Below are 24642 nucleotides of genomic sequence, written 5' to 3' on the forward strand. Positions count from 1 at the left end.
AAGCTTCTTTAGAAATACTATCTTCAAAAGAAACTACCTCCCCGTCAGTCTCCATAATGGAAAAATGACGGGGATAATAAAAAATCGATTACACCAGTATAATAAAAATTGAAACAAATAAAATAATACTTAACGAGCACAAAAAACTTCGGAAGCACCAACAACAGCAATCGAAACACGTCAACGACTGGAATCACCAACAGCTACAAGGAGTCTTGCAATTTGAAGCTTCTCAACGTGTGCTGTATCACCAAACACACCTTCTCTTCCAATGAAGTACACACAAAATCCAAACGCCTTGAATTGCAAAACTTCGGGGTAGAAATTTACCTGAAAGTAAAGAAAAATGACAAGCGCAGAAAAAAAAGACCTGTAACCCGGTCAAGGCCTAGTTACCGAAAATGACACTGAATTCATTGTAAAGTCAATTTTTGTAATGATTCTGATTCAACGAGGAAAAATGTATGATTCTTACAGTATAAACCAAAATTTCGAAATTTGTTGCATAAATAACATAGAATCAAAGAGTCAGATGTTTCAAAACGTTTCAGAAAAAGAATAGATACATTAAAAATGATGAGATGAGGTTAAGATTTCCAACACCTTTTTATTCTTTTTCAATTATACAATCCTTTGCATGAATTAACTAGGTCAGGTGTTTCATCTTTTTTTTTTCTAAGCAGAACTTCGTTTTATTGTTGCACTTTGTCGGACTTCTACTTTCCGGTCTGGTAAGCGGTCTTCTTGATGAATGGCGGTTCAACTACCTGTCTCTTCTGGCGGAAATCCTGTGATCGAAAGAAGAATTCAGGTCTGAAAAATGTATAACTTAAAACGCCTTGATACTTACAGCATTTCCGGATACGAGCGCAGCCATCATCATGGCAAACAGTACGAAGATTGCAGTTTTCATGGTGTAGTATTGCTGAAGATCCAAAGACTTGGTTGACTTTGAATCGGAAAGGCGCCTTATTTATAGTACAAGAGCATGCTTTTAGATGCGAGTAGTCAACTGTGGAAATTGGGTGTTAGTCTCGCTTTAATTTGTTCAAACGTCGGCACTGATTGTCACATTAGCTGCTAAATACTTGTGGTGCTGATAAGGTCGAGAGGCATTTTAGGATAATCCACCATTGAGAAACATTATTTGGTTTGTTATGTCGATGGCTTGGTATGTTGCAATCCAATCAGGGCTCTTATATGAAGATCAATTTGAAATTTCCAAAATTCCAAAATAATTTTAAATTATAATAAAAAATTGGGATTCTGAAAGGAAGGATTACTCTCTCAAGCTATTCAGCTTTCTTCCAAAAGATGTAGTTCGCGTCAACTACTATCTGACATGTCATTCGATTCCGGTAAAATCTAATTTAATAAGTTGCTTAATCCGTGATAACACTGATCAGTTTTTGAAATATTCCTTAAAAATTTGATTTGAAAATGCATATGATGCAAATTGAATATTTCTAAAACAAGTACTGGTACCCATTGCTCATGACTATATGCTGTACTTTGGTTTCTGAATGTGTTAAGCATGTTTAGAAAAACTTTTTATTTCATTTTTTGGTTCAACTAGCAAGGGTCTGGGCTAAAGACTGCTTCGTATTCGGAAAACTTGTCTAAACATCGAACTGATTGCTCATTTCGATGCAATTATTAACATTATCCATTTCACCTTTGGAAGAAAGCGCGCATTCCGAAGAAACGTCCTTTCTTCCATTCTTGCCACGTTTAGTGACATTTTAAACCCCACTTTTTTGGAAGGAAGTTGTGAATTCAGAGATTCACCCTTACTTTTGTTTGTAGTTGCAACCATTCAATCATTTATTTAGTTAACATCTAAACAGATAACACTGAATCAACAATTTCACGCCACAATACTCGGTTCGTGGCCGCATCTCTCCATCCTCGGTTGTGTCCCACGCTCGCCAAATCGATACGCACCTGATCCGCCCACCTAGCTCGCTGCGCTCTACGCCTTCTTGTATCAACCGGATCCGACGCGAACACCATCTTTGCAGGGTTTCTGTTCGGCATTCTTGCAACATGCCCTGCCCATCGTATCCTTCCAGTTTTGACCACCTTCTGGATACTGGGTTCGCCATAAAGATCGTGGTTCATCCTTCGCCACCGTTTTCCTGCACACCGCCAAAGATCGTCCTAAGCACCCGACTTCCGAAGACTCCAAGTGCTTGCAAGTCCTCCTCGAGCATCGTCCACGTTTCATGCCCGTAGAGGACTACCGGCCTTATGAGCGTTTTTTACATGATACATTTGGTGCGGGTGTGAATCTTTTTTGACCGCAGCTTCTTGTAGAGGCCATAGTAGGCCCGACTTCCACTGATGACGCGCCTCCGTATTTCACGGCTAACGTTATTGTCAGCCGTCAGCAAGGATCCAAGGTAGACGAACTTGTCGACCACCTCGAATGTATCCCCGTCACCAGCTGACATGTTCTTTGTCTTGGCCGCATTCACCACTAGTCCAACCTTTGCTGCCTCGCGTTTCAGGCGGGTTTACAGGTCTGCCACCTTTTTAAATGTTCGGCCGACAATGTCCATATCATCCGCGAAGCAAACAAATTGAGTGGATCTCGTTAAAATCGTACCCCGGCTGTTGAGCCTGGCTCTCCGCATAACACCTTCTAGCGCAATATTGAACAACAGGCACGAAACTCCATCACCTTGTCGAAGTCCCTGGCGGGATCCAAAAGAACTGGAATGTTCGCACGAAACCTTCACACAATTTTGCACACCTTCCATCGTCGCTCTTATCAGTCTCGTGAGTTTCCCAGGGAAGCTGTTCTCGTCCATGATTTTCCATAGCTCTACGCGGTCGCAGGGTGTCTACTGGTATCCAGAAATGAAATTCCTCGATATTTCCAGGTTTTTTCTTTCAGGTTTTACAGAACAATTCCAGGTTCAAGAAATATTCTAAAATACATGAATAGTTAACGAATACTTTATTTAAAATGGCTAAAAAATCATCGAAATGGCCCTCAAAACACATGTACAAAACCACTTATGTTGAATCTCAAAGCGTTTTCATTTATTTTTCATGAACATTGTTTATTGCATAAATTTTATAAAATACGAATCTAAGAAAACAAAAACACACAAAATATGAATTTTTCAATAGACAGAAAATGTTTCTTTATCTTTTCAATGCAGACCTGTTTGTTCAAAATGTATGAACGACATAAAAAAATGAGAAAAAAAACAAGAGCGCTGTTTATTCAATTTATTCAAATAATAGGGAAACTTGTCAAATGATCTTAAAAGCACCAACAATCAGTAAAGTCTGATCTGAAGAAGATGACCTATTCAGGAATCCTTGAAATTTTTCGAAGTGACGAACTTAGTTCATGATTATGAATAGCAATTTATCCTGATGTCCAATCGAAATGTGGCTGTTTGGGCACGTCAGGAGTTAATCATCAATGTTAACTTCCTTTTCCCGATCAGCGTAGATAGCCCTGTAGTGTCGGTAGCGGTTGTATCAATTGGCTAAGAATTAACATTACGGACTGCCTGTTCCGGTGGTAAAAGTCCACCTAACAGGTGACCCCTAATTCATGAAGCTTTAAGCTTACCGTGCCTAAGAATGAATGGTTAGGGGGGTCTAAATAAAACCTAACCGCAAACGGAGCCTGTGGAGTACCTGGGCGCCCTCTACAGTATTATGCCCTTCCTGTGCTACCCGGAGCCAAGGTGCAGGTGACCTTGTGTTTCTCCGAGATAATCGGCTGCCCTTCTTCAGTCTCAAGCCTGTGGCTAAATAAGGGTGGGATTATTAATACGTTGTAATTTAGTTTCAATTTTCACCTCTATGGTTTCGCATTATGCGTATTACACAGTGTATTCTGTGCTTTTCGCCTTTGGCGACTTTTAAGAGACACCGATCTGTTGTTTTCGCTGCTGGTCTTTTTCGTTCTGAGATTGCGAAAAGCTTAATCCTGCCTAGTTTGGGTAGTGGCTACGGTTAGGATAGCTTAGTTAGACCAATCTTCAGCATAAAATGTCAGCAACGATCAATCTTTGTAGACTCATGCAAATGGTACAGCTCAAGTGGCGCTAGTTCAAAAATCTTACTTTTGTGAACTTTTATCTAGGTAACCTTGTGGAGCCAGTTTTTGTTACTTTCAGAAACATGAAATGGCAAACTCGCGTGCCATACTTCGTGCATGCGTGCTCGTAAATAGCGCTGACGTTGCTACACTCATTTCTGAGTTAACAACCAGAGATGTATGTGCTGTCACAATTGATATTTCTGTTGGTGACCTCAATAAGAAATACGTTTTTCGTTTTGTGGTGTATTTACCACATGATGAACCATCCCCAATGGATGATTTCAAACGAGTTGTCGATCACTGCCTTTGAAAAGGCCTTCTGCTGATTGTTGGCAGTGATGCTGTAACATAGTCTGTCCGGAGACTAAGTTCTTTGACGATAGTTCTTGACTTCTTATTACTACCCTTGGGAGTAGCAGTACCCGGAGACCAGGGTGCTAAAGGATGTTTCGGTATGTACCGAGTACATTGAAACGCATAGACTAGTACACGACACTGAAGACGGCCTTACAGTTGAGGTCGAAATACGCGTATATGTCAAAGGATACAAACTCTAGTGGAATTAAATGGTATAGTACTAAATTCGGTTTTTTCATCTACTCATAGGTATTCTATTAAACAGCTCGAAGATTTATTATCGTTCTGTATGTTTTTGTTGCTAGTGCTGATAGACAAGGGAAAGATGTTTTAGGGTAAATGCGTGTATAGTACACCTCCCTCCTTTTGGGAAAATTATGTAATGGAATAATTTGTTTGGTTGCCGGCTCCAGATGCCTTTACAGTGTATGGAGTTTACATGTTTTGTTTTTTTTTTTTATTGCTTTTTTCTATTTTTTCTAATATGGTTTTCAGAAACCGATACAATTTTTAATTTTTATGCAATCCTATGTAAATATTACACTCAAAACAGTTTACCAACCGAAGTTCCAATTTGAAACGATTCAATTCGAAATTTGAAACGATTCAATTACAATTTTACGTTTGCCATGTCGTTTTATTGAAATTTATAGGTTGAGCTCTACACTATTTGATCCACAACTGTGGGGTCATGGTAGCCCGTCATTCGTTTCAGCAGCAATGATGACTTTGCTGCTTGCAATTTTAAAGTGATGAAACTCAGTCTTGCTAGTTTATATTGGCTTGAAAAAGTATCACTGTTCGCGCTAACATGCATAAAGTATAAAGTACTCTTCTCCTCGTGTTTTTTTTTTTAGTGAATTCTCCATAGATTTCTTCTGGAATCCTTTCAGGAGCTCATCAAACCATCCTTCCAGAAATTTATCTACAGACTTCTGTCAAACTCTTCTAGGAATTCGGCCAGGAATTTATTCTGAATATTTTTCAGGAAGTTAAACGAAATACCAGTAATTTCCACAGGAGTTACTCTGTTTTTTTTTCCCAGCAGCTGTTCCAAAATTTCCTTCCACTAAATCTTCCACGGATATCTCCAGTAGTTATCCTAGCAGATCTTCAGAAGTTTTTACAATACTTACATGAAAATACTCAATGCACATTGGTCCCTAAGCCATATCTAGGAAGACGAAAATAATTGCGCCTAAACCGTCAATTTTAGATGTATGGTGTCTTCGGCAAAGTTTCTCCATATTTTTCAGACATTTTTTTCAGAGATGTGAAATTAGGGTGGCCCACATGGTTTACGAGATCAGCACATAAACTTTTTTGCTGACGCATTTAGGACTACACAATGTTCTACAATGTTTTAGAACAACCGATTTGGAGCAACTTTGCCCAAGAACCCAAATTTCTATCTTTTATGGTTCGCGAGTTATGATTTTTTTTAACAAAAAAGTTAGAGTGGTACTGAAAAATCAGTTTTTTCTTGATAACTTTTTATACCATCATTTCTCGCAAAAACTTTGTTCCGAGCACTTTTAGAACCTTTGATTGCGCAACTTTTTGCCAAAGAAACTACTGTTCTATCTCTTATGGTTACAGAGTTACCAGAAATTTTCTTCGAAAAAATGGTTGTTTTCAAATGCCGATATCTCCGAAAGGCGCAAACGGATTTTCAATCTTTTGTCGGCATTAGAAAGATTATTTCTTTCTCTGTTTATGGTGAAAAAAACTGTGAGGACGTTTTTTGTTTGAAAAGATTGACAAGATTTTGAAAATAATATGTTTTTAACCGAATATTGTCTATAACTTGAAAAATATTCGAGATAGCTCTTTGGTGCCTTCAGCAAAAATGTGCAAAATTGAATGTTCTGATAGTTCTTCATACAAGGTATTCATAAAAAAATCAACGCTTACACATATATTCACCATAAACCGAATTTTATATGGTAAAGAAAGCGAAAAAAAGAGATATTTGCTAGAACAATCGAAATAACATGTATTGATATCGATCATAGTAAGCGGAATCTAAGGAGTTGAAAAAAGGAAAATTATTTGCTGAAGCAGTTCTCAAGTGATCAAGGCTCACCTTCTGGTTCGTTACCTTAGACAGATATTTGGGATTTATATCTGGCTCTTGTTCAAGATTCATGCATTCTTCAACATGCGAATGCTGCCCTGACTAATTCGTTGTAGCAGATTTATTGGATGTGATTGAATTGAATGGGATAAGTTGGATGCCCAGATAGAATAATTGCAGATACTTCTATATTTCTATGGGAGGATATCACGGGAAGTATGGTTTTGGTAATTTGAAGGAATTCTTAAAAGCTTACTTTTTGCTATTGTTTGAGGTTGATAATATAATAAACGGAACCGGCATTGAACGCATGACCTTCTGCTTAGTAAGCCGATGCGGTCGCAATTTATAATAAACCACGGCATAGGTTAGCTGGACTAACATTATGTCACGTGAAATAACAAGACATCGTTTATGGATTAATGTTCCATGGATCACTGTTAAAACTGCTTCAGCAACTAACTTTCCCTAACTCTAAACATTTCGCTTACTGCGATCGATCTGATTTCATTACATATATTTTCAATTTTAAATGACTTTAGATACAGTTATTCCGGTTGTTCCAGCAAATATCTCTTTTTTTTTCTTTACCATACAAAATTCGGTTTATGGTGAATATATCTTAAAGCAATGATTTTTTATGAATACTTTGTATGAAGCACTTTCAGAACTTTCAATTTTGCACATTTTTGCTGAAGGCACCAAAGAGCTATTTCGAATATTTTTCAAGTTATGGACAATTTTCGGTTAAAAAACATATTATTTTCAAAATTTTGTCAATTTTTTCAAACAAAAAACGTCTTCACATTTTTTTTTTCACCATAAACAGAGAAAGAAATAATCTTTCTAATGCCGACAAAAGATTGAAAATCTTTTTGCGCCTTTCGGAGATATCGGCATTTGAAAACAACCATTTTTTTTCGAAGAAAATTTCTGATAACTCTGTAACCATAAGAGATAGAACAGTAGTTTCTTTGGCAAAAAGTTGCGCAATCAAAAGTTCTAAAAGTGCTCGGAACAAAGTTTTTGCGAGAAATTACCGTATAAAAAGTTATCAAGAAAAAACTGATTTTTCAGTACCACCCTAACTTTTTTGTTAAAAAAAATCATAACTCGCGAACCATAAAAGATAGAAATTTGGGTTCTTCGGCAATGTTGCTCCAAATCGGTTGTTCTAGAACATTGTAGAACATTGTGTAGTCCTAAATGCGTCAGCAAAAAAGTTTATGTGCTGTGGGCCACCCTAATTTCACATCTCTGAAAAAAATGTCTGAAAAATATGGAGAAACTTTGCCGAAGACACCATATATCATATCATTCTACAGTTTTTCAAGAAATTCGCTTAGGGATTTTCCCAGAAACCCTACTTCTCTAGAAGTTCCTACGTTGATTTTTCCAGTTTTTCTTCCAATCATTTTCGTATGGATTACTTCACATATTCATCAACAGTTTACCTCAACAATTGCTAAAAAATCCTAGGATTATCCCAGGAAATTTATCTAGACTTCTTCCAGGAATTTATTGCGAGTTTTATAAATAAAATTTCGTCTACGAATAACTTTTGCAGTTTTTTTCAAAAATTTCATGAAATCTTTAAGAATTCATCCAATTTTTTTTAGGTTTCAGATCGACAACTCCTACATATATATACATATATTCCGTTCATTCATACTCAAAATTATGGCAGGATTTCAGTCAATATATTTCTAGAATGTTGTTACAGAAAATTCTAGAAGACATTATCGACGGATTCGATTGACAATTATTTCAATCATTATATTAGCAAACTATTTGAAAAAAAAAAAATAAAACCATCGTGCCTTCTCAGAAAAGATCCCTCTTTCATAGATTATTTCAAAAATAATCAGGAATTTTACAGAAATTTCTTAAGAGATTACTACAGGATTTGTTTAAGGAATATGTCTCGAATTTTGAAAGGAATTTCTCAAAAATTCCTAAAATAATCCTTCACAATTCCATGGTGAACCCTTAAAACATTCCTGAATATATAATTTAGAACTTCTATGAATAATTTCTCAAAGATTTTGCGGAAGACCTAATAAAAAAAAACTCTAGTCAAACAAATCGACAATCCAGGAAGACTTAGAGCATTCATTAGAATCTTGTGAGAGAAACTTCGGGGGAATATCTGAAAAGGTTAATGTTGGATTCTATGCAGTAATCTAATTTGTACAAAACTCCACGTTGAATTTTTAAAGATATTTTTAGCGAAATGCGTCGATCGGCCGTCAACGAAGCCGGCTTGATAACTTCCCACGAACTCGTTTGCTATAGGTGATAGACGACGGTAGAGAATCTGGGATAGCACTTTGTAGGCGGCGTTTAGCATGGTGATTGCACGATAATTCTCACACTCCAGTTTGTCGCCCTTTTTGTAGATAGGGCATATAACGCCTTGCTTCCACTCCTCCGTTAGCTGTTCCGTTTCCCAGATTCTGATTATCAGCCGATGCAGACAAGCGACCAACTTGTCCGGGCCCATCTTGGTGAGTTCAGATCCGATACCATCCTTGCCAGCGGCCTTGTTGTTCTTAAGCTGTTGAATGGCATCCTTAACTTCCCCCATCGTGGGAGCTGGTTGGTTTCCACTGCCCGCTGTGCTGACGTTGCCATCGCCTTCGCTGTCCTGACCTTCTGTGCCTGTGTTCTCTGCGCCATTCAGGTGTTCATCGTAGTGCTGCTTTCACCTTTCGATCACCTCGTGTCCCTTCGTCAAGATGCTCCCATCCTTATCCCGTCACATTTCAGGTCGCGGTACGAAGCCTTTGCGGGATGTGATGAGCTTTTGATAGAACTTCCGCGTTTCTTGAGAGCGGTACAGCAACTCCATCTCTTGGCATTCCACCGGGTAGGCGGGTTTGCTGTTTCCGCTTCAGTCTATATCGTTCCACGTTTTGTCGCGTACCATGCTGCAGCATTGCAGCCCGCGCTGCATTCTTCTCCTCTAAAACCTCCTGACACTCTTCGTCGAACCAATCGTTTCTTGCGCTCCGTTCCACAAACGTTATGAAACAGCCTACTTTCCTGCAATGTCGTAATGATCATTACGCAACTAAAATGAGTTGCGTAATGGCTATTACCAATTATTTTTTGTCATTACACATCAATTTTTAGAAATTGTTTGATAATGATGAATGCATCCTGATATGATTTCTGAAACCCTCAAGTGATCTTCTACGAAATTGCAAAAAAATTGGGGTAATTCTACGAGTGCCATGAGGTGACAATTGTCGGTGTCGTACACTCAGGCAAATTAACTATCGATAAACATAGGAACTCCTTATGAAAATTCGCCACAAGAAATCGGATTGAAATTCATAAATTTGCCTTACGAAACCAGAATTTGAAAATAAAATACAATTCTGCGGCAACCTGGAATCGAACCAAGAACCTTGCGATCGATAGGCCAAGCGTACACTACGCGCCTATCGACGCCTTGATGTGGAGTGATGCTAAAACGATACATATAGCGTTCGTATTGCAATAATCGTTCCACCTTTCATAAGGCAAAATGTATGAAATTCGATAGTCCAGTTCGCTGCGTGTATAGCGTGGTGACAATTCTCGACTCGAGTGAAGTGACTCGCCGTGCAAATCAAATGGAAAGTCACTTCACTCGAGTCGAGAATTGTCACCTCGCTATACGAGACCGACAATTGTCACCTCACGGCACTCGTAGAATAAACTCAATTGTCTCCTACTCGGGAATATTTCTGAAGGTACACAGGTGCTTTTTTTACTTTCAGAAATTTCAAGCAGACCTAGAGGAATTCTTCGACAACCTGCTCATTCTTGCATGCTGGAAATTGGAATAAAAATCGTTGTTACTATTGTATTACTCATTTTATTTTTACGAATTTTGTTTATACACTTGCACTGACCGTTCTCTAAACGATCCTACCACTGTTCTAAGAGTTGGTTTAATTTATGTATATTACTTGATCTACTACTGTTGTATATAGATTTAGTTAATTAAAGCTACCAGAACATATTTATTTTACTGCGTGTTTTAGCATGCTATAGTATTTGATTACCGTTTACATTGTTTAATGATGCTTTTTCCTTTCCTATTGTAGGCAGACCCAACCATTTTTTTTTTTTTCATTCAGTCACTCATCCTTTTCCAACACTGCTCGGCACCAGATCTCGGGTAGTTTCACATTTTGATTCTGTTTCTTCGGTTATCAAATTGTTGAAAAATGCAATTGATTCTAACGGTATCCGCACAACACACTCATGCTGGTTGACAAACACTGCTACTGACTGACTACGTCTGTTGTATTACTAGTTGAACGGCATTCCTCTAAACTATTTAGTGAGTGAGTTTCTTTGATTTCAGTTTAGCCTTTTTTCAGACAAGAGACCATCGCACTGGGAACGTTTCTACTATATGTATATTGTGTATTTTCGATATCAGCACTATTGTAATTCTAACAGTTGTACGTTGGTTCTAAATTGTTTGTTCTGTTATATTTAGCGAAGAAAGCTTCGAATACTGGGATTGTTATTTTGTTGAACTTCCGGACAGTTTTATTAAGTAGTGGCAACTGGAGAAATAGAGAGTGTGTTTTGTGTGAAATCGAATGGATCCAACAGGGTTCTTTCGGTATACATTGGGTACAATTTGTTCACAGCGGGAATAATTTCTAACTAATATGCAAACTAAAAGTAATCAACAGAAACAACGTAAGGTGATTCTACATTTTGCTTACAATTTGCCTAGTCTTTGCTCTATCCGTGCCTTCTCTTTTGCTAACTTCTTCCCTTAATTGGCTAAAACATCTCGAGTCGTTCTATGTTTGATCTCTTCCAAATTAAATTTTCTTAAATTTTCAGTCGCTAAATTATAGAAAGGAAACTATTTTCTTTGTCTTATGCGCTAGTTGTGTGCTCTCTGATCTTTTATTTAACGGAAGTAAATTGTGATAACTTTGTACAGCGGGGAAAACGATCTACGGATGCGGGAGAAATAACTTAAACAACAACGATTGATATAAATAATTGGACACTTGCGTAACCATATGAACAATGCTATTTACACAGTAACTTTTATACAGAACAGGTTTTCCGCTCAAGGAGATCCAGTAAAACAGCAGAAGAAACGTTTTCTAGGTCTCGACCGACGCAAAGTGCGACGTCTTACTGTTGGTGGTAGCTCGTGTACTCGCGGTTGGATCGATATATCCGGTTGATCATTCTCTTCCGGAACTCTTTCTTCAGCACGACGTCTACCGAAGAACAGAGGATCGGGCCACCTGTAGTCCACTTCGTCACCACCCACTGTGAAGAACATATGTCTGTGACGACGAAGCCGACGTGGCGGTATTCCAGCCCTCATGGCTTCGTCCTCCTCCGAAAACTATAGATTCTGGTAGATCGGACCATCGTCCAGTGGCCTGTATCGAACCCGCTGCCGATAGTGGTACTCTTTCAGGTAGGATTTGAGTGATTTCGGTAGGGACAGATCGTTGATACCGTCGTAGGTGGTGTTGCTAACGATGGTCGCGCGGCAAAGTTGTTGCAGGGAGAATACGAACTTCCTGTTCAGCGGGTAGGTCAGCATCGGTTCGAAGAACATCACGCAGGATGGATCTTTGTAGTGCTCGAGCAAACCGGTCACCGTCGAAGCCGTGTACACTCCGGGATCTCGTGAGTCGAAACTGAAAGTAAAGAAATGCACAATGGTTAGATGTCTGGAAACATTCGTATCTATCTTAAGCATTAAGTTACTCCCTACTTATTAGTGTATTCTGACCCCCAGAAGCTACAGTACAAATTTGAACAGAATTCATCAATCAATAACTGTGGAAGTGCGCATTGAATACTAAGCTAAGAAGCAGGCTCTGTCCCAGTGAGGACGTAATGCCAAGAAGAAGAGGAAGAAGACCAGGTCCAACGCATCATATTTTCATCGATTTCAAGGCGGCGAACGATAGTATAGCCCGCGTAGACATTTAACAGCACTGGACGGGGCACGATTTTGAACATATCCAGTTGATTTGTTTGCTTCGCAAAACATAACGTCATTGTCGGTTGCACTTTTGAAAAGATCCGACAGTTTTTCGTCTTCGCTAAGGGGAAGAGTCTGTATCTTGTGGACCATGTGGTGAAATGCAGCCATCTTATGCTGTAACGAATGATTCGATGTGTATGGGATGACACGCTGGGTGTTTGTAGGCTTCCTATAGATTTCGAAGTTGAACGATGAACTTTCTTCCTTGATGACAAGTAGATCTATGATGACGCGTGTAGAGTACCATCAGGCGACCCCCCGTCGTTCTTGCGCTTGGCGCGAGCATCGTGTGGAGAGAAAAAGAAAAAGTACAGTCAACATCAGTTTGAATAAAAACGTAAAACGGATCGCACGCGTTTCATTCGATTCATTTGCAAATTGTCTGAAAAATCCAATTCCTAAACATTTCGGTTAAACATTTTGGTCCATTCGAGCCAGATGAACATTCTGTGATGGGTTTTTCGTTAATTTGTGGTGAAATTCCGGTCGAATTCGCGAGAGTTCATTGATTTCCACCGTGTGGAAAATCCGATCGGCAACGACGCCGAACGACGCAACGAACAGTGTGTTTGTGCGTGCACAGAACGTGTTCAAACGTGTTGAACGCAGAGTGAAAAACAAGTGAAAGACTTCGAACAAACTTTAACCGTTTGTATTCAGTGAAGTGTTGGTCTAATGACTGAAGAAACTCCTCATCCGAAACGGAGTAAAACCCCGAGGAAAATCCTGGATGTTTTAAGCGGCACACCGTCATCAATTTACGTGTCGGTGCAGCAGCAAAAACAAGAGCAAGCTAAAAAGGAAATGGCGAAACAACTGGAACGAATCTTGGATCGCCGCGAATTTGCGAAGGAAAGGATGTTCCGGATCCGCGAGGGATTGGAGAAGAACGTCGTCAATATTCATTGGTTCAAGCTACAACTCGAGACGCTTCGTCAGTGCAACGAAGAACTGCAGCGAACGTTCATCGAAATATGCGACCTGGTACCACGAAATCAGCGAGATGAACACAGGGAAAACCATTTCCGGTCTGAGGAGCTGCACAATGAGCTCTTTGTGTACATCCAAACAGAAATCGCGAAGTTGAATGCGGCGGAAGAGGAAAAACAACGCAGCACGATGAATGTATTAGCCCCTGCTTTCGTGCCGCAGCAGCCTGTGGTAATGAACAACTCGATGCCTCACTTGCCAGTACCATTGCCGACATTCGACGGCAGCCTCGAGAATTGGTATTCATTCAAGTGTATGTTCAAAACCATAATGAACAGGTATCCACATGAATCCCCAGCAATAAAACTGTACCACTTGAAGAACTCGCTTACTGGAAGTGCTGCTGGTAAAATCGACCAAGACGTAATCAACAACAACGACTACGATTCAGCGTGGAGAATGCTTGAGGAAACCTACGAGGACGAGCGACTAATTATCGATACACACATAGACGCTCTACTCACGTTACCCAAGATGACGAGTGAGAACGGCACTGAGTTGCGGAACTTGCTTGATAATTGTTTGAAACATGTCGACGCTTTGAAGAACCGATCGTTACCAGTTGAAGGACTCTCCGAGATGATCCTAATCAATGTAGTGGCGAAACGCTTGGATAAGGAAACCAGGAAATTGTGGGAATCACAAATACCATCGGATGACCTACCAACGTACCCGGATATGGTTGACTTCCTTCGAGAGCGAAGTCGCATCCTACAGAAGATGAGAAGTTACACCGAAGCAGCGTCATCAATTCCATCGAAACAGAGAGGCAAACAATCCGACCTGAAACTTACTCCAGGCAGAAACTTTGCGCAAACTTCCCAATCCAACGAATGGTGTGCATGTTGCAACGGTGAGCATGTAATCTACAAGTGCGACGTATTTGAAAGCCTTACAGTGAACGACCGCTACGCTAAAGTAAAGCAAGCCGGCCTCTGCTTTAATTGCCTGCGACGTGGTCACCGTACCGGTGATTGCAATTCGGAGAGGACCTGCAAAACATGCAAGCGTAAACATCACAGTCTCCTACATGAAGGCAAATCGACAGTCAATCAACTTCAAGTAAACCAAGCTGACGCAGAAGCACCAGCAGTTGCAGAAGAACATCGTGAGGATGCTGAAGAAATACCAGGATCAGTTAACTGTGCCAAGACGACCATGCCGAAACAAGTTCTCCTTTCGACAGCAGAAGTGCTTGTTCTGGATTCCAACAACAGAAGTGTACTATGCCGAGCTTTGTTGGATTCTGGTTCGGACTCAAATCTCATCAGCAAGGCGTTGGCAACGAAGCTGAACATCCCCATGGAGAGCGTGAACATTCCGATAACCGGAGTTAACAACGCTGAGACTCGAATCAAGCATAAGCTCCGTACCAAGATCCTGTCACGTGTCAGTTCATTTGATGCGGTTCTGGACTTCTTGGTCGTACCGACAGTTACTGCTAATTTGCCGACAATGAAGGTGGATATCCATTCCTGGTCAATACCCACTAACATAGCCTTGGCAGATCCATTGTTCCATATTCCTGATGAAATTCAAATGATCATCGGCGCTGAACTGTTTTTCGAGCTTCTCAAAAACGGACGGATGAATCTAGCTGAAGGGTCGCCTATGTTGATCGAGACCGACTTAGGATGGGTTGTCAGCGGGCCAGTCAAGGTAAACCAAAACGGTCCCTCTCGTAGCGTCTGCCAGTTGAATATTACGGATGAGCAATTGAATCGCACTCTTGTCAAATTTTGGGAAATTGAGAGTTGCAACGAAGCATCACCATTAACGCCAGCGGAACAAGCCATCGAAAAGCACTATGAGGAAACATTTTCCCGAGATGAAACAGGTCGGTACATCGTCAAACTTCCTTTCAATGAAAACAAGAGTCAACTTGGCGACTCCTTGGAAATGGCTAGGACACGATTCAAACGGCTACTACGATCGTTTGCCAACAACGAGAAGAAAAGGCGCTACACTGAGTTCATGACCGAATACCAGACACTGGGGCATATGATTCAAGTTCAGCACAATCCCGAGGATTGCTACTTTCTTCCGCACCACGCAGTTTACAAGGAATCGAGTTCTACTACAAAAATCCGTGTAGTATTCGACGCATCGGCGAAAACAACGTCTGGCATTTCATTGAACGACGCCCTAGCTGTGGGCCCAACAGTTCAAAACGATCTCGTCACAATACTGCTGCGGTTCTGTTCCTATCCTGTAGTCCTGACAGCAGACATCCCGAAGATGTACCGTCAGGTACGTATTCATGAAAACGATCGAAAATATCAGCGTATCCTGTGGCTTGACACCAATAATGAAATAGCCACGTTTGAATTAACAACGGTTACGTACGGTTGCGCCAGTGCACCCTATCTGGCAACGCGCACGTTGATACAATTGGCGAAAGATGAAGCAAGCGAATTACCACTTGGATCCAAAGTCATTGAAGAAAATAGCTACATCGATGACTTCCTCACCGGAGGTAACAGTGAGCAAGAGGTGATTGCAATCTACCAGCAACTCACTGAGCTACTGCGACGAGGAGGCTTTGGAATCCATAAATTTTGCACCAACAGCGAGGTGGTCCGTAAAATCATTCCGCCTGAACTCCAAGAAACACTTTTCGACTTCGAGGACGCCGACATCAACAGCGTTATCAAAACTCTTGGCGTCATTTGGAATCCGAACGACGACTATTTCACCTTTAATGTGAGTCCTCTTCACGGCAAGGTAACGAATGCAATACCAACCAAACGCAGCGTGCTTTCTGCTATCGGACAGCTTTTCGATCCATGTGGCTATCTTGGTCCTGTGACAACGACGGCAAAATTGCTGATGCAAGATTTGTGGAGATTGAAGTTGAGCTGGGACGATGAACTACCGGAGGAGCAATACGACCTGTGGACTACATTCCAGGAGCAGCTGCCGTTGATGAACGAGCTGCGGAAGAAGCGATGTGTTATTACACGCGGAGCGGCGGCAGTAGAGCTCCACGGATTTTCGGACGCTTCCAAGCGTGCGTATGGAGCAGTTTTGTACACTAAGTGTATTTCTCCAGATGGATCAGTGGACGTCGAACTCGTGTGCAGCAAATCAAGAGTGGCTCCCTTGAAGCCAATGACCATTCCTCGGCTGGAATTGTGCGGAACACTTCTTCTGGCACGTCTGGTTGAAAAAACAGCTGCTGCAATGAAAATTCCCTTTTCCAATGTGACACTTTACACAGACTCACAAGTATGTTTGAGCTGGTTTGCAAAATCACCGCTTGCTTTGAACCAGTTTGTTGCAAATCGTGTCGCCACTGTGCACGAATTGACGCAGGACTACAAGTGGTGCTATGTGCGATCTCAGGAAAACCCAGCAGATATTATTTCACGTGGTATGCTACCAGCGGAACTGCTAACAGAAGAAAAGTGGTTCAAAGGTGCATCGGCTTTGTGGCAGCCAAATTGTTCAGCTAATGAGGACACCATTTGTTTGGATGACGACGAATTGCCGGAATTGAAACCAACAGTAGTCGCCACCTCCGTGCGACAAAAACCTCAAATCGATTTGACACGTATGAGCAGCTTTCGACGACTACAACGAGCTTGGGCTTATGTGTTGCGGTTCATAAAAAATGTATGTCAGAAGAAACGTGACACTTCCGAGCTTCAAACGCAAGAAATCACCAAGGCAACCCAAATTATCATGATGCTTGTGCAGAGGGAAACGTTTTACGACCTGCTCCACGCCCTGAAAGAAGGTAAGAAGACTTTGAAGCAATATCGTGGTTTGGCTCCATTCATCGACAAGGATGGATTAATTAGGGTTGGCGGACGTCTTAAATACTCTTCGATCCCCTACGACGGCAAACACCAAATCATGTTACCTGAAAAGCATCACGTGACCCAAATACTTGTGCGCCAACTCCATACCGATCATTTCCATGTCGGGCAGCGTGGTTTGCTGTCTATCGTACGGGAACGGTATTGGCCGATAAAAGTGAAGACGCTTATTAAACAGCTTGTCTCCAAATGCTACGTTTGCTTTCGGCAAAATCCAACGCAGGTTGACCAATTCATGGGCGACTTACCAGACTATCGGATTACACCATCACCTGTATTTTCGAACACCGGGGTTGATTACGCTGGACCGGTATATCTCAAAGAAACTGGTAGAAAGAAAACAACGTACAAGGCATACATCGCAGTGTTTATTTGCTTGGCCACGAAGGCCATCCATATTGAATTGGTTTCCAATTTGACCACAGAAAATTTTATCGCTGCCCTGCAACGGTTTATCAGCAGACGTGGTATGGTCACCAATATGTATTCCGATAATGGGACGACGTTTGTGGGAGCGAATCATGAGTTGGCCGAGCTACGCAAGTTGTTCGAGGACCAGACACATCAACGGCAACTGAACGATTTCTGCATTTCGAAAGGAATCGAATGGCATTTTATCCCGCCACGTAGTCCCCACTTCGGCGGTATATGGGAGGCTGGAGTAAAATCAATTAAGCACCATTTGAAGCGTGTCGTCGGTGAAACGAAGTTGACCTTTGAAGAAATGACTACTTTTTTGGCGCAGTGTGAAGCAATCCTGAACAGTCGACCGTTAATTCCTGTTTCGGACGATCCGAATGACATCGAAGTTTTGACTCCATCGCACTTCCTCATCGGGAGATCTGCTGTGAGCATTCCGGAACCGTCATATGCAGAAGAGAAGATAGGCCGATTGAACCGTTGGCAACACGTACAATTGATGAAGGAACATTTTTGGAAGCGCTGGTCGAGTGAGTATTTGCATTATTTACAGTCCAGACCAAAGTGGCACAGCGAAACTGCAAAGATCGATATTGGCGATGTCGTCGTTTTGAAGGATGAAAACGCACCCCCACATCAATGGCGAATGGGACGCATCGTGGCAACGCACCCCGGACATGATGGCATTGTGCGAGTCGTCACAGTACGTGCAGATACCAAGGAGTTCCGTAGAGCTGTATCCAAGGTTTGCTTCCTTCCAAAGGTTGATCCGTTGGACTCAACGGGGGGAGTATGATGACGCGTGTAGAGTACCATCAGGCGACCCCCCGTCGTTCTTGCGCTTGGCGCGAGCATCGTGTGGAGAGAAAAAGAAAAAGTACAGTCAACATCAGTTTGAATAAAAACGTAAAACGGATCGCACGCGTTTCATTCGATTCATTTGCAAATTGTCTGAAAAATCCAATTCCTAAACATTTCGGTTAAACAATCTAAAAACAGTAGTTTTTCTTCCTTCTCCTCCTCGTGGATGAATTTGATATCCTTTTGTACGTTTTTGATTGTATCAAAAATCTTAGGTAGAACTTTTCGCTTGATAACGTAGGAAATGTCGTCGACGTATCTTCACCATTTATTCGGTAATAGGGGAGCCGGATCATATTCTTGTCACTTTTGATTCACTTCAGCAGTGTTTTTTTTGTTTGTTTTTAAGCTACTGAGTTTATATTTGGCCACAATGTGCGTCGTATTGCAAAAATTCAGACAATTCGGCCGAGAAAAACCTCCAATGCCATAGTGAATCATGGAAGTACCCAAGTAGCTCTGCATCCTACTCCTTATTTCTTTGAAATTTTCGCAAGATTCACCTTGTATAGCTCGCACAAAAACGGGGAGATAGGATTTCGTCTGCTTATCTATTTTTCTAATAGTTTCTGGGAGAACGCCTGGTTTATTTTCAACCATGCATACGGCATACTCGTGAATTCCTTGACACTTTATGGATGAGGGATCCGTCTGCCGAAATGATTTCTCGTATCTCTTTTCCTGGTTCGTACATTTTTGGAAGCCCTTTGATTCGTGGAAGAATAGAGTTTGCCTCTTTCAAACGAGCCACACCAATAATCATTTCGCAGTTCTTCAGGGTTTTGTTCGTAAACTTGATGAGTCTGGATCCACTATCAAATGTCGTTAGGGGCCTTCGTTTATCTTTTTCTCCATTTGTTCGTCGTAATCCGTCTTGTCCCTTAAGACGACCTCATTGTCTTTAAAATTCCTTTGGAAATTGCATACATTTAGGCGTACTCCGCGGTTCGAGGTGATTTTTATTTTGAAATAATTCAAGAAGTAAATACAAGGTGTTCATTCTAAATCGGTTTTTATTCCCGGGTTTTTTTCCCGGATAACTAAAATATTGAAAACAGATGACAAAATGATCCTGTAGCTTGATATTTTCGTTTTTTTTTTTCGCTCAAAGAAGTTAAATTCGGAGGACTGAATCCAACTTATTTATGAATTATTTATAAAATACTGTGAGCTCAAAACGGTTTGAAAGTATTGGAAAAAAAGATATTAAGGATTTGTTTGCATATCTAAAAAACGTCCATCGCCTAGAACTCAAAGAAAGTTTTGGGAGATTTTGGAATTATATGAACATCTGTTCTGTGTATCTAAATTTAGACTATATTTTCATAATTGGACAAAGTTCAATAAAGAACCCTTTCACTTTTAAGAATGGTTTCGGACTTATGCGATAGACATGACCTATGGTAGGTTTCTGGGGAAATTCTTGATTTGGCGAAATTCTTGTGGGATTGAAGAAGATCTGCCCAAATTTCTTGACATAAATTCGAGAATCTTCCAAGCAATCCAATAAAGATCTGGTCAAGAATACTAACCTTTAAAGTACTTGGTGTCAACACCAAATTTTCAAAATTCTGTAACTTCGCAATCGTCGGATCGATTTTGAAAACTTTTCAGGAAAAATCGGATTCGATGATGGCTTTAGACTCCAAATTTGCTGGGATACCTAGGATACTCATAATGAAATGGGGCAAATGCAAGAAACCTTATATGAAACTTTAAAAAATCAATGGAATATTGGTTTACTCGACATAATGTATCGCCTGTTTCTCTTTGGGAATTATTGTGGTCGTTCTGGGAACATGGTTACCGAATATCGGTTTCGATAGGAACCCTACTCAAGTACTGCAATGGCTAGAAGAACCTTGCAAATTATTTATTCAACAAAGATCTTGTCATGAATTCAATCTTGCTTGTTGCGAATGTTTGGAAAGAATTTGCTGTAAATCTGGAGAGATCCACACACAATCTCTCCAGAGGTCTCATACGGATTTTATCATAGATCAAGGACTAGTCAAACTAGCTGAATTAATAGGCTTCCTCAAGAATCAATATAGCCAGTTAATCCAGAGATGTATGAAACAGAATTCTTAATAAATCTGTCAAGGATTTCAATAGATCTCCAGAAAGTTGGACTCCTTTTTTTTGGGTCGGCTTTTTGCCAACCCCTACAAATTCACATAAATAATCCAATAATATTTTCTAGGATCCACTTAAACTCTTCCTTGCAATCTACTAATTACCCTTTCAGCGATTTTTCAAAGAACTTTCAAGAAGCTAGCCAATTATCGCCTCGATTCTCATTAGGAAGCTCTAAAGATCTAAACCTAAACTATAAGGGGTCAGAATCCGTCACCAATTTGAGAATTTTCGAAAGCAGTTTTTTCGTTCAAAATCATGAAAATTTGTTCACTATATTCTTTTCTTCAACCAAAACACGGTGAACACGGTTTCGTCGAATAAATTTCAGTTTGAACAGAAAACCTGCTATTGAAGTTTCGATGATGACGATGATTACGATGATGGAGCCTTAAACGTTAAAATCTACCAAGCATCTCAGCACGAACCTTGCCAGAAATCCACAAGTACCCTACTAGAAATGTTTCAAGGATCTTGATGATGTTCTATAAGATCTCCTTTGAATCTGTTCAATATCTTGCCGCCAGAAATCGGAAAAAAATGTTACAAAAATCTAATAACTTCCCCGGAAGCAAACGTTTTTTTTTACAGAATTTTGCTAAAAAATGTTAGAACCGTTACTATTTCTCAACCGACTCACCAAAAATAAGTTACCAAAGTTAAGTAACAAAATTCGTAATATTCAAAATCGCCAAAAACATTTTTTTAAACATGCTTAAATTTTTCAAAAAACAAAATACAGTATATTTTCACGAGCTATGGTTGGCAGTACATGTTTTAAGAATACAAAACTTGCAACATTTGCATTTTCAAATGCAATAATTAGAATATTAAAAAAAAAACTGATAAATGTTACCCCGGATGATTACGGAATTTGTAATAGAAAAAGTCAATCAACATCGTGGGTTAAGAGGGATTTGGCTTAATCCGTGAACCTGACACATTTGCTAAAATTTCTAGTGAAATTCTTGAATCCATTTCTTAATAGATTTCTGAACTAATATGGGCCTATATCCTGAACAAGCTTTTGACAAATTCAATAAATATTTTTTTGGTTGAAATTCTTGAGAATTATCAGTTTTTTTTCTTTGATCTATCTTTTGAAGAAAGCTTAACTTCAAAAGGTAAATCAAGGATCCCTTCAGTTTATTCTCCGGTGAAATATCCAGGAATTCATTCTGAATAAACTCCGCAGATCTGTCAGGAACAGGGATTGAATCCTGAGAAAATTGAGATAATGTCTCACGTATCGCTCTCTGTAACTATCATAATAGGCACCACATTATGAGAGACTGTTTGTCGTATACTTCTACAACTTTGATCAGATCGGGGGGATAGCAGTGCATGCAGTGGGGACACTATTGCTATCGGATCGGAAGTTCGGGGATTTCGGTAAACAAGCGAGAATAATGGATTTTATCGATCGCTTTCTCTTTGGGGCTCTCGCTCGCTGCTCCTATTTATCAGACTTGTTACAATTAGCGATACATTGCCGATCATAGACCGCAACAGATGATATGTTTTTCTTCGCTTGCTTTGATCGTGCTTCAAAATCAAATGAGAGCTAATACTACAATGCCTGGCCAGGAATAATTATGTTAACCCTCTAATACCCAAATTTTTATTTTCGATCTAAATATCATTTTCAGTTATCTAAATTCGTTCCAAACACGTTTTGGGCAAATTATTTATTTTTATTCGCAAATTTATAAATTTTAGTTTTTGATTTTTATAATTTATATTTTTGAACATCCCTATCCTTTTTTCTTGAAGCCTCTTCCAGGCAATACCAAAAATTCAAATTTTTACAGTACTTTTAAAAGTATTAAATTTTCTTTTTTTTTTCTGGGATTTTTTTTATTTTCCGTGTGATTAACGGAAAAACAGATTTGTAATTATTTTAACACTACCAATCTCTTCTTCTGTGATAGGTTGATCGTAAAAAAATATAAAAGGTACAATTTTTTATATTACACGTTAAACGAACCCCGGGCATTTGTAGGTTATATAAGAATACAATTTTTCAAACAATTTTCAAAAATATAAAATAGTTTCAAAAGTCATAAAAAAAACTTTTCTTATATGCGTGTTACGAGTCAAGGCTTAAGCCAAAATTAAAATCATTTGGATTTCCAAGCTACGAAAAAATACACAAAATTCCAAAGTGTACCCCGTCTAAAGGCGGGGTTGGGTATTGAGGGTTAACATTTAGATTTTAAAATTATACCAAAACTTTTATCACAAAATCCAACACAAAAATTTAAATTATTCTTTCAGAAATGTCGGCGCAATATTCTCCTGAATTCCTTCAGAAAGTTAGCACAGAATTCCTTGCTTTCTAGACACTTTGATATGCTGATCGAAAGAAATATGTTTTCACTTTCACTTTCTTTTTTGAAAGTATGTATTAGCAGAATATTTTCTTATTTCTAGCATTCTGCTACCTTTTGTTTATAGCATTCTGCTACCACACAAAACGAATATAAAAAAAAACTTATTGTTCGATGTTTTGTCCGTGATAAACTTTGAAGTTTTTTAGAAAATATAATTTCGACTCCAAGTTTTAACGAACTTCTACTGTACTGTAAAACACAATTTAACGCTCATATGTGTTGGAATCCTGGCTCCTGAACTGCACTGAATCCAACCCAAATGAATAGATTGAATCCAAATAAATGAGACATTCAAATGAAACTATCACCATTGGGAGATAGAGGAGAATCTTCTATTCATCGTAGCATTGTTAAATAACTTCAAAATTAATTCGTCTGTTCATTAACAACAAGCTACACACTTGGTAACCAGAGTGAGATTATAAGTTCTGAAGTTCTGCGAGATATCTTCCTATGTTTTTTTTTTGCTGAATTACAAAACTTCTGTCAGTCTATTCAAAATATTGAATGACTCTAAATACTGAACCGCAGAATTGATATTTTCTACAAACACCTTGTTTCTGAGCTTACCTGAACTTATGGTTGAACTGCTCGATGCGAGCGTGCAGCGACCGGTTGTACTTTCGGAACGAAACGGAAAACAGAAACTCTTCCTGTGCCGAATCGCGCAGTAGGAACGTGCCCTCCGGTTTGCCCTCGAGCAGCTTCTCCGCCTCGTACCGGTCCATTTTGCCCCAGTAGAAACAGCAGCTGGTAATCTTCTGCAAATCCGGCACCAAACAGTGGATGAAGTCGACCTGAAACGCGAGTGAGTTTTTTGTTGAATGGCTTATTCTTCCTACGTTGTCGTAGGACATCTTACCTGTGAGTGAACCCGTGGCATATCTTCGGCATGAATGACAGTATTCGGCAGCAGCAGTCCTCGCTGGAGCAAACTGAACGCCGACGACGTGTCCGCTGCAGCACACAGGAAAGCAATCTGATGGTTGGCCGCTGCAGCTGCCGCAGCATTGGCACCCCCTGGGGCACCTCCGACCGCACCCAACGCCGATCCACCGGTCAACGTTCCACCGGACATCAATCCCCGTGGGGTGAAGTTGGGTGGTGCATCGACGCCCTCGCGGATTTCCATCTCGCGCTGTAGCCGGGCTCGTTCGTCGCAGTCTTCCAGAGAAAACTCATCGCTGTTGGTGAACCTGCAATTTGAAACAGCCAGTATAGCGTTAACAAGGTGACTTTGAGAGTTTCACGTGAAATGTATGAGGCTGATGTCCATCATACTGGCTGTGAGAATTAATTTGTTCTACCGGGAAAAGTAGGTAAATACCATTCGAGGTAGAGATTTTTTTTTTTGCTAATTAGTTCTTGAGAAAAAAAAACTTTTCGTGTTATATGTTACTATTACTTCAAAATTTCCAATTGAAAATCAAGTTACTCAGGACTTCGAAAACATTCTCAATTAAGAGAACGTTTAAGAAAATTCC

The 24642-nt window shown here is 40.0% G+C and overlaps 1 protein-coding gene and 1 long non-coding RNA gene across 8 annotated transcripts in view; both read right to left on the reverse strand.

The window, feature by feature from the left end:
* Positions 1-582: 582 nt before the first annotated feature.
* On the reverse strand, positions 583-1042 carry LOC110678998. Its single transcript, XR_002502121.1, has 2 exons — positions 851-1042; positions 583-788 (listed from the first exon to the last, which is right to left on the reverse strand). It is a non-coding gene; the product is annotated as an uncharacterized LOC110678998 (long non-coding RNA).
* Positions 1043-10348: 9306 nt separating this feature from the next.
* Positions 10349-24642, reverse strand: part of LOC5576330 (mucin-5AC) — a 133880-nt gene continuing 119586 nt past the window's right edge. For all 7 annotated transcript variants that reach the window (XM_021855331.1, XM_021855330.1, XM_021855329.1 and 4 more), the window contains 3 exons: positions 24021-24354; positions 23729-23955; positions 10349-12184 (listed from right to left, as the gene is read on the reverse strand). In XM_021855331.1, coding sequence (XP_021711023.1) covers positions 11884-12184; positions 23729-23955; positions 24021-24354 — 862 coding nt within the window. In that variant the 3' untranslated portion in view covers positions 10349-11883. The remainder of the gene's footprint in view (positions 12185-23728; positions 23956-24020; positions 24355-24642) is intronic.

This window comes from Aedes aegypti, chromosome 3 (assembly GCF_002204515.2).
Source record: "Aedes aegypti strain LVP_AGWG chromosome 3, AaegL5.0 Primary Assembly, whole genome shotgun sequence".
Classification (NCBI taxonomy): domain Eukaryota; kingdom Metazoa; phylum Arthropoda; class Insecta; order Diptera; family Culicidae; genus Aedes; species Aedes aegypti.